General features: G+C 30.7%; 2 protein-coding genes across 2 annotated transcripts in view; both read left to right on the top strand.

Annotated features, from left to right (window-relative positions):
* Window positions 1–1,870, top strand: part of LOC107014822 (sugar transport protein 10) — a 4,839-nt gene extending 2,969 nt beyond the window's left edge. Inside the window, exon 3 of the mRNA XM_015214923.2 lies at window positions 1,227–1,870. Within this exon, the coding sequence (XP_015070409.1) occupies window positions 1,227–1,661 (435 nt within the window). The 3' untranslated portion in view covers window positions 1,662–1,870. The remainder of the gene's footprint in view (window positions 1–1,226) is intronic.
* A 4,910-nt stretch (window positions 1,871–6,780) lies between these two features.
* Window positions 6,781–8,080, top strand: LOC107007947 (transcription factor TCP7). The gene has a single exon (XM_015206809.2). The coding sequence runs from the start codon at window positions 6,819–6,821 to the stop codon at window positions 7,566–7,568; it is 750 nt and encodes a 249-aa protein (XP_015062295.1). The 5' UTR covers window positions 6,781–6,818; the 3' UTR covers window positions 7,569–8,080.
* The last annotated feature ends 3,353 nt before the right edge of the window (window positions 8,081–11,433 follow it).

The raw sequence follows: 11,433 nt of genomic DNA, 5'->3' as shown, positions 1-11,433 counted from the left end.
AACACACATAGAGTAAAACTGCTCTTCTTATTTATGATTTTCTTATAGGGCGTGCAAAAGAAAAAGTGAACAACTGATATGTGACTGACAGAGTACTACATAGGAGTTTCACATAAATCCAACTACTTTTGCTCAATCCACTAGATATCTATAAACATTTGTTTGTTTGTCGATTAACGACCCTATAAACTTCAAATCCTGAATATGTACAACTACATTGAAAGCAGAGTACACTAAGTGAGGACGGATTTTGCTCAATCCACTAGACATCTTTATTAACCATTTGTATGTCAGTCAATAACCACCCTATAAACTTCAAATCCTGAATATGTACAACAACATTGAAAACACAATACACTAAGTTAGTGACACTAAGTGAGGACATACTTTATCTCAATCCACTACATATCTATAAACATTTGTCTCTCATTCAATAACCACCCTATAAATCTGACACTAAGTGAGGACAAACTTTAGCTCAATCCACGAGATATCTATAACCATTTGTCAGTCAGTCAATAACCATCATATAAACTTCAAATCTTGAATATGTATAGCTATACTGAAAACACAATACACTAAGTTAGTGAGACTAAGTGAGGACATATTTTATCTCAATCCACTAGATATCTATAACTATTTGTCTCTCAGTCAATAATCACCCTATAAGCTTCAAATCCTGAATATGTACAAATACATTGAAAACACAATACACAAAGTTAGTGACTCTAAGGGAGGACGGACTTTTGATCAATCCACTACAAATCTATAAACATTTGTCTGTCTGTCAATAAACACCCTATAAACTTCAAATCCTGAATATATACAACTACATTGAAAACACAATACACAAAGTTAGTGACTCTAAGTGAGGACAGACTTTTGCTCAATCCACTACAAATCTATAAACATTTGTCAGTCAGTCAATCAACATCTTGAATATGTACAACTATATTGAAAACTGAATACGCTAAAATTTAGTGACACTAAGTGAGGACGAACTTTTTTCTTAATCCACTACATCTCTATAAACATTAGTCTCTCCGTTAGTAACCACCCTATAAACATCAAATCCTGAATATGTACAACTACACTAAGTGAGGACAAACTTTAGTTCAATCCACGACATATCTATAAACATTTGTCAGTCAATCGATATACAACCCTATAAACTTCAAATCCTGACTAAACTAAACTCTGTTTTTTTTTTGTTTTTCTTATTGTAGATTGCTGTTGGTTCCATCATAGCTAGTGTATTTGGAGTAGATGGTCTGGGAACATTCAGCAAAGGACTTGGTAACATCACAGTTGCCATCATTTGTGTATATGTAGCAGCATTTGCTTGGTCATGGGGACCCTTAGGTTGGCTTGTTCCTAGTGAAGTTATGCCTATGGAAATTCGATCAGCAGGGCAATCGATCAACGTCTCAGTAAACATGTTCTTCACATTCATCATCGGACAAATATTCCTTACAATGCTCTGTGAAATGAAATTCGGGCTCTTCTTCTTCTTCGGAGGATTCGTGGTGATCATGACATTGTTCATCTTGTTCTTCCTACCTGAAACTAAAGGTATTCCTATCGAAGATGTAACGAGGATTTGGAAGAGTCATTGGTTTTGGAAAAAGTACATGCCAGCTGACGATAATACTCATGTTTAGAGATCATGATCATAATATATCGTAGTTAAAATGGATAAGTAAATATTGCTACTATAGATTATGATTCAATTTTTCTTTTTTTTTTTGGTAAATTTCCAATGTTAATAAACTACTACTTATCATATTTTTTGCTTGCATAATGCCATTGATGTAGTAATCTTTTTGGGGGTTTTCCAATGTTATTAATAAGAATAAATTGCATTTTGCAAGTATGATTTACCTTTTCACAAATTGTTTCTTTTTGTATATTTATATTGTTTTTTTTAGGGAAAATGTACAAGTACCTCCTCAATGTATGCCTGAAATCTCAGAGTCACACTTATGCTATACTAAGATTCTATTACCCCTGAACTTATTTTATAAATAATTTTCTACTCCTTTTCTGCCTACGTGGCACTATCTTGTGAGCCCAGTGTGAGTTGACATTTTTTTTCAAGCTAGTGCCACGTAGGCCGAAAAGGGGTAGAAAATTATTTATAAAATAAGTTTAGGGGGTAATAAGACCTTAATATAGTATAAGTGTGTCTCTGAAATTTCGGACATAGGCTGAATGGGTACTTATACATTTTCCTTTTCTTTTTTTAATAATGATTCGTGAATACATATATATGATTCAGAAGAATATATGATTGATTCATACATAACGTTGATCAATAAAATATCGAAAACTCATATATATGATTCAGAAGAATATATGATTGATTCATATATAACGTTGATCAATAAAATATCGAAAACTCATATAACTTTTTGAGTTAACTTTGTGGTATCAACGTGTATGCTTGGTGTTATAATTTATTTTTAGGTGACTCTGAGATTTCAGGCATAAAAAATTAAGATATAATATTTCTTCACTAAATATTTACTCTATTGAAAAATTTATTTATGTGTGAACAGTAATATTATATTGAATATATTATTGTGTTGACATGTCTATAACGTTGAAAAAAAAGAATTACTACCGAAAGAAAGAGGGAAAGATATATCAACTTAAAATATTAAATAAATTTAAGATAAATAATATATAAATAAGAAAAATTACAAATTATAGGTGTGGTATAAGGAATTTTAAATCTTTTCTAGTTTTCTATCACTTTGAATATGATAACTTTTTTTAAAAAATGTATTTTATGGTTTTTGGTAAAACCTGTGAAACACATGCAACCTTTTTATATCCACTTTAGTTTAAAAAAGAGGAAAATAATAATAAATAAAACTTTGCATAAAAGTTCATTCAAAGCCCTAAAAAAAGGGATAAAAAGTTGAGTACTTACCTACAACAAACATGTCATCTAATACACAACTAGAATGGACCAAACAATTCATCAACAAAATGTGGTTGATAACTTCCTTATAACTCTTGATGACAATTCATTAGTGTGATTGAATTGATGCAATATGTGATATTTCGTAAATAGGTTAGAAATTATTTTTTTCTTAATGTCTTTTTATTCAAGTTTGTCGATACAATTTATATCTTCTTGTAAAATTTGTAAATTATTGTAAAAGAACGAAGTAGTCTTATATGCATTCGAAGAATAGCGTCTGTGAATTTTCTCGATGTCAAAAAACAAATTTTAAAAAAATAATTGTGGGACCCACTAAGACTTGGTAAGTAAATGAATTGAGTGATCAATTTCAAAGTTTCAAGTTTAAACACAAAAAATTTCTACACTCTGAATTGAGTTTTGTGGGTCCCACAAAGTGGACCCCCACCCTGACAACCATAATTTAAATTCTCCCTTATCTTCTTTTTTTTTTCCCTCTTTTTTTATATTTTAATTTTCCCACTCAAATATCAGACATAATATATAAACGTATTATTTAATTTGGATATACAATATTTTACATATTGTTTAATTTATAATAAGCACTTAAATTTATACAAAGTTTAACAAGTAAATACACAATTTACTTGGTGTTCTTCTTATCAATTCACATGAGATATATTAAAAGTGATTTTTTTCGATCAAACAAAATGATTTATATTATGTAATGTAATACAGATTTAAATGTTTATATGTTGCACAATGAAATTAGAGGACTTAAATGTCAGTTGAAGCCAAATAAAAATATACATTTATATATTATGTTTATCGTATGAAAATATGTCCCTAGTTTCTCGTATTTTCTTAATCAATTAGGTTTTTGAGATCAAGATAATTTTACTTTTCGCATCCCTATTTATAATTATCTAAGAGTTTTTGGCCAAAAACATCCTTTAACTATACCCCAAATTTAAACTACATTCTTAAGGTATCATTCTTACCATAAAACATCCTTCAACTATTTTAAAATAAGCAATTTTCATCATTCTACTTGAATATCTCGTAAAACTACCCCATATATCCCACAAAAATTAAGTCGTCTCTTCCTAATTATTATTCTTAGATATGCCAAGAATATTATCGTGAACTTTTTTGTAATTGAGTTATGAATTATGCAAAACTTTTAATTTGACCCTTTTTTTTAATTCACTTTTCATGTAATTTTAATTAAAAATATTATTAGTTTAAATATGTTTCTTCTCAATTGAATATGCTAGAAGTGACATTGTTGGAGACTTCCGCTTCTAATAAGATGTAGAATGAAACTCAAATACGAGACATAATCAATATTTTAGTCACTTCAATATTAGATTGACCTAAAAATCTATTGAATTATTTGGTTAAGAAAAAGATAAAAAATAATTAATCTCCAACTTCATTCGGTTACGAAAAAGGCAAATTATGTATGTGCACATCTTCCAATCATTTTTACTTTCCGTAAGCGACAATGTCTAAGATTTTTTTATATTTTCCAAGAACATCTTGTAGCAAGTAATGAAACAAAATAACTTTTGTTGATAGTCACGTTATCTGTTCATGTTTTCGTAAGATCCATTAGTTTTTTTTGACAATATCTAACAAAAGGATGAAAGTTGTTCATTTATAAATACTTAAAGGGTGTTTTCTGGTAAAAATGATACTTTAAGAATGTCGTTTAAGTTCAGGGTATAGTTAAATGATGTTTTCTGCTACAAATAATACTTTAAAGATGTAGTTTAAGTTTTGGGTATAGTTAAAAGATGTTTTTGACCAAAAACTCCCACTCAATTATCTAATATTTATATATTCTAATCTTAATTCGAATTAGCATGAAAAGAATTCAATTTTAAAAATTAAAATACTTTTTATTAAAGATAATTTATTTTCAGAGCTCGATATAAAAACTTTTTTTAAGTACAATTAAATGATAGTTAGCACCCATCTTTAAATGATAATTTCCTTCTTATCTACAATCTAATCTCATGCTCCTTTCATAAAAGCAAAAAAGTTGAGAGGATTTAAAGTTAAATTGCTCAAGCTTGATTAGAGTGATTAAGTCAAGATTATTATTATATTTTACTAAAGATGTTATTTTAAAAAAAATAAAAATTATATACAATAATAATGATATTCGATAAAGAAATTTGAATAAATCTTTATATTCATATGAATAATAAATATTTAACAAATTCAAAATAAAAAAATTTAAATAGTTACTATTGAAAAGGGAAAGTTGAAATACTTTATATTATACTTTTCCTTGTAATAATGAAAAATCATTATTTGTAAAAACTTTCAAAATTTTTCAAACTCGTATACAATCTTATCAAATGATCAAACTTACCAAAATTAACGATTAACAAAAAATTTCCCCAAATAGCACCAACTGATTTTAAGTGTATTTTTATGGATGGGAGAAAATTGGTTGATGAAATAAAAAATAAGTATTTTTTTTTTTTACAAAATTTAGATTATGATCCATAATTTAAAATTTAGTGTCTGAAGTCACAAATATAAAATTAGACCCTTTTGATAAATTTAGCATGTAAAATCAAAATATACAAGTTTATTTAAAATATGATTAAAAAATTCAAATTTATAAATTAAAATATGAACTCATAATTTAAAATCACATATCCAAACAATTTAAAAATAAGTTTTTTCTTAACCATCTAGAGGAACTTTAAAATTGCCTTTTAAAACACTGATTATTTTTACTTGACATTTTGATTTACTAAATGAATGTATTAACATGTTTTTAAAAATATAAATTTCAAAATTTTTATTTCGCACGAAATAAGATCGAAATGTATTACACATCTTATATTGTTGGTGCTTTGTAATAAGTAAAGTATTATACATGGTTTTATCAGAGTGGCGTATATTTTTTTTATTGATATTTAGATTTTTTAAGTTCGAGCCTTTCAAATAAATTTAAATTTATTAAAAATTTTAAATATAAATACCAATTACCAAACAGAAAATCAACACTGATTAGTCCAACTTGCATTTTGTTTTACTTTATGAATGTTTAACATGTTTTTTTTTTCCATAAAATCTCTTTCGTAAGAAATATTTCTAAACTTTTTGTTATAAACTTGAATTTATTCGAGTTTTTTGTATCAAAACATTGAATAAAAAATTGAAAAATAAAAAAAATTAAACTTTATCCCATCGGAATGACAAACACTCCTTCATTCACATTCAGATCTTTCGAGTTGAAGTTTTGATATATAATCGCTTTCTTTAGAAATATTTTGAAACTTTTTATCGTGAATTCGAATTTATTCGAGTTTTTTATATCAGACACCAAATAAAAAAAATTAAACTTGATCCCACCATCGGAATGACAAATACTCCTTCATTCAAATTCAGATTTTTTGAGTTAAAGTTTTGGTATATAATCGCTTTCTTTAGAAATGCTTCTACACTTTTTTTTGTGAATTCAAATTTATTCGAGTTTTTTTTTTTTATATCAACACCGAATGAACAATCGTAAAACAAAAAAATTAAACCGATCCCACCGAAATGACAAACACTCCTTCATTCACATTCATATTTTTCGAGTTGAAGTTCTGGTATACGATCGCTTTCTTTAGGAATGTTTTGAAACCTTTTGTCGTGGATCGAAATTTATTCGAGTTTTTCATATCAAATACCGAACGGAAAAACGAAATACCGAAAAAATTAAACTTGGTCCCACCCAACCATGTGCCCTCCTGTCTCCACCAGCTCCTGCCTCTCAATCATTTGACCCCCCACCCCCCTGTTCCCCTTCTACCCTCAATTTCTTCTGTATAATTGGTGTTTGTTTTTCCATAAAAATCAAAAAAAATAAATAAAATATTATATGTCGACGTCGGTAGAGCAAAACGGCGCCGTTTTACTGGATTCTACCGCCGGCTCCGGTGGTGGAGTTGCTAATAGTAATGGTGCTTTGACGGTGAAGAAACCGCCGGCGAAGGACCGACATAGTAAAGTTGATGGAAGAGGAAGACGTATAAGGATGCCAATTGTTTGTGCTGCTAGGGTTTTTCAGCTAACTCGTGAACTAGGTCATAAATCCGATGGACAAACAATTGAATGGCTGTTACGTCAAGCTGAACCTTCGATTATTGCTGCTACTGGTACTGGTACTATACCTGCTAGTTTCTCTACTGTTTCAGTTTCGTTACGAAATTCAATTTCTTCTGTTACTGCTTCTGCTCCGGTTGATCATAAGTTTCCGTCGCCGTCGCCGTCGTTGTTACATCCGTTGATTTCTCCGGCACCGTTTTTGCTTGGTAAGCGTTTACGTTCTGAGGATGATGATAATGGAAGTGGAGATAAGGATGTGGTTCCTAGTGCTGGATTTTGGGCAGTTCCTGCTAGGCCGGATTTTGGACAAGTTTGGAGTTTCGCTGCACCGTCGCCGGAGATTTCACATTCCGCTGCAGCAGCGATGAATACGCAGCCATCGAGGTTTCTTCAGCAGCAGATGGAAGAGGCATCAGCTGGTAGAGTTGGGAATTACTTTCCTATAGCTCAAGGGCATCTGAATTTGCTAGCTTCTCTATCGGGTTCGGGTTCTGGACCGAGAAGGGACGACGATGGACAATGAAGTATTTGCTGTTTATGATATGTATAAATTGAGTATTGTTGTTGTTGTTTGTTCGTATTATTAATTGTTAGGGATTAGGTAGTGTAGTGAGTGAGAAATGAAGCTAGGTTTTGTTGCAATTTGTTGAATTATTGCTAGGATTAGAGTGTTTGCTTGTTCGTTCGATTGATCGTTGCATTTGTTAGGGTTTCAGTTCATTTAAGTTATGAGTGATGTAGCCATTAAGAGAGAGATAAGACGAGACGCAAGAATCTAAGGGAGTTTCTTGTGATCGATGAATTTGGTTGGAATTACCACTTAAAGCACAGAACTGCTCAATAAGTGCTTGACCATTTTCGATAATGGTGAGTGGATAAGACAGTTATTTAAGTGTGGTCTACGAAAACCTGTAGTTCCGCATCAATGTTTTTTGTAACGAAACCATGGAGGTTTCTGATGAATGAATTGAATTCTGTAATTTGTTGAAACTTTCAGTGACTCAAATGAGTGTTATGGAATTTGTTCCTTAGATACATTGTGTTTCTTGATTGAATGATTTTTCTGTGTTCTCGTGTTTGAAAAGGTTCACTTGTCACTGGTGAAGTGAAATCGTTGGGAGTGTATTAGTTGAAAGTAATAGAATGCTATGGACGTTGTCGAGAGCCTTGGGCTTGCTATCTATTCCTACATATAAACTTGTAGTGAGGTTCATATTTTTGAAGCCGAGAAGCTTGAGTTTCGACTTGAGAACTATTCTATGATGCAGTAGTCTATGTTATTATCTTCGTGCTATATATTGCTCAGTAGTACTCCGAAGACTAGACTTCTGAAGCTAGTTGTTGAACCGATGTAATATTTCACATGTTTAGTATCATCACTTGCTTTTTTCGAGTTGGAGCAGGACAAGAGTCCGCAATGCAGTATGTAGTACTTTTTTCTCTTAAAGCTGTTGGATAATTCCGCACTGCAGCATCAGAGCTTCAGGATGCAATTCAGTTTTTTGCGTACATTGTCGATAACATGTACATTATGTCTGTTTACTGATTGTAAAAGATTACTTGGCTTGAAGATGGGCTGATGTTAAGAGGACTCACATGGGTTTGCAGGTTTCACCTATTCCTTACTAAAGGTTACAAATTTGATGTTTTTGTTGATTGAATTCTTATGCTTCCGAAGAAAAATTGCTTAGGTTCTGAAATGAATTGGTGAAAGAAGATCAAATTGAACTCTCTAGCCTGGCATCGTCTGGACTTGTGGAGAACCCTTTTCAACTACCACGAAGACTTCAGCAGGTAATATCCTTTTTAAGGGGGTAAACTAACCTTACATCTTTTTATATAGTTAAGCAGTTGTTTTGTGATTGTTAAATTCTCCGAGCTTTGATAATTCCTTTTTTGGAAGTTTAGAATTTAAGAGGATACCGAACATCTGTGTGGTAATCAGACTTCGAAAATGAAGAGAAAAAGAATGAATTGCTAACACCTAGTTTGTTTAAAAAGATTTTCTATGTGCAGGCAGGAAAGATTTACTTTGGTCTTCGAGACGTGTATGATGCTGTTTTCTTAGATTAATTACCTTGTATAAGATGCTGCAGAGTGTTTTCTTTTTCTTTCCTTTAAAGGTTCTCTTGTCGACACTATATGCAGAAAATCCGAGAGATCTTTAGGTTGTAAAACTATGTTGCTCGGACTCTTCAAAGATGTCACTGAGTGCGTGTTGGATCCTCCAAAAGTAGTGCAGTTTTGGACTCCACATGCGATAGCTTTCTTCACCCCTAGATTCTTTGTCATGTGGTAAAGGTAATCGTTCAGTGTTTTGATATCGGAAATATGTTGGTTGATAATACTGAATATGGATTCCTTTTGGCTATGTCTTCTAAGCTGCGATATCTTTTGCATCATTCTTTATGGTGCAATCGTTATACAGTCGTGGTGAAGCTACTAATTTTGTCAAGCTTGTTCCTAATATATATGTATAAAGAGTAATTTTTGACCTACATATACAATATTATTTTTCTGACGGAGGATGTTTAACTGACCACCCTTCGGTCAGTATGGCTCCGCCACTATATATTGTTGAAGCTCCTTTGTGCAATTGCATTTAGTTTCACAATTTTAAGGGCTTGTCATATGGTAATCTTCTTTTAAGCCTCGGTGGGCAAAGTTATTTGGTATTTGTGTTTATTGGTAGGCACATACTTGGTGGAATAGCCGAGGTGCTCGCCTTTTATATCTAAGCTACGCATGAAAGACCCATAGCCAATCCCACGGAACGGTTAAGCTTTAGAGTTTAGAGGGTCTTTTTGTCCGGGTGCAGGTAGTTTGCATCTTCATAGACACGTCTATGTCACCGAGCCTATCTCCGGTCACAGTGCCTAAATCGTTACGCCTTTGATGTCAATGGGTTGTGTTTGGGCTAATCTAATTTTACAAGTAATGATGGGCTCTGCCCAAAACAGCCCATTTGGATTAGTTGGATTGTGAATGTATGGATCCATTTGCCACTCACCTAACATTATTTAGAGTAAAAAACTTATATTAAGGCCCGTTTAAACATGCAATGTTTTATGAAATTAGATCGATATGAAGTTTGAAGTTTTGTTTGGATTTGATTTTTTTTTTTAAATTGTATTTTTTTCCCTCTTAAATCTTAGATCATGAAAACTATGAAGGTTTTCTCTAATTCTTACATAATCTTAGCAAACGAGCAATTATAGTTCATAAATAAGATATCAGAATATTCCAAAGCACTGCATTAACAAATCGCGTACGGAACTTGTCTTTTCTATTAAATTTTTTTTTCTGAATCTTCAAGATTTTTATTTTAGTCAACTAAAAATTTAACAAATATTCCTGCATACCAAACACACCCTCACAAAATAGAAAGAAACAAACAATAATTACACAAGATCAATGGAGAAATAGATAAGATTAGTTTAGAAAGTTAGTTCAACATTAACTTAATTAATTTTTTTTGGTTAATACTCAATCATTAGATTAGAGATTATAAAAATATAAATCTATACCATAAGTCTTCCCTAATATTGTTTTTTTTATTGTAATATCGACATCGCAACACGGTTAGACTTAGTTAATTATAGTGTGTTCTTTGACTTTCTTTATGAAGGTGAATAACTTTAATTTGTAGATAGTGTATAAATATAATATTTGAATATTATTTTGATAAATATAATATCAGATAAATGAAATTGCTTTTCCTTATTATACCAATATACCAATTACATGAACAATCTACAGAAAAATTAATGTTGGTTCAGTTAAGCAATTAAGCAATATTATAGTTATTATTATACGAACAAAGCGATTCATTTAATAGAAAGTGTTACTATTTTATGTGAAATACCGTAGGTAAAGACAAAAATGAATTTTAATGGACTTGAATTTGAGATTGTTATACTTGGGCTAAAGGGATAGATTTGAAAAAATGTTAAAGTTAAAGACTTAAGTTGATTAAAATTTATTTATGAATAATATATAAATAATTATAAAATCTATATATTTAATTTATCGGTTCAGTTTGGTTATTTTTGCGGTTGTTTTTTTGTAAAACCAAAACCAAACCCAAACCAAATAGTATCAGTTTTCAAAATTTAAAAATCAAACCTAACTAAACTAAATCAAATATCGATTTTTTAAAATCGATTGGTTAGAAATGCGATTTCATTTGGTTGTTAATCATAACCATAAATAGCCCTACCAATAACTAATAAAAAATATCTTTTTGATTTGATACTCATGTAACGTATTTTAAAAATAAATACACTCTCCTAATTATTCTTATATACTCCGTCAAACAACTTAGTATTTGGGTATAAAGCTTAACACGCGATAAACACGTTTAAGAATAACCCATAAATACACGGAAT

The sequence above is a fragment of the Solanum pennellii genome, chromosome 1, assembly GCF_001406875.1.
Source record: "Solanum pennellii chromosome 1, SPENNV200".
Classification (NCBI taxonomy): domain Eukaryota; kingdom Viridiplantae; phylum Streptophyta; class Magnoliopsida; order Solanales; family Solanaceae; genus Solanum; species Solanum pennellii.
Note: the sequence above shows the minus strand (reverse complement) of the source record. Positions and strands in the feature narration are given on the sequence as shown.

Bases quoted from the DNA above. Each gene is read 5' to 3' on its own strand.
- LOC107007947 (XM_015206809.2), top strand. From the start codon at position 6,819: ATGTCGACGTCGGTAGAGCAAAACGGCGCCGTTTTACTGGATTCTACC.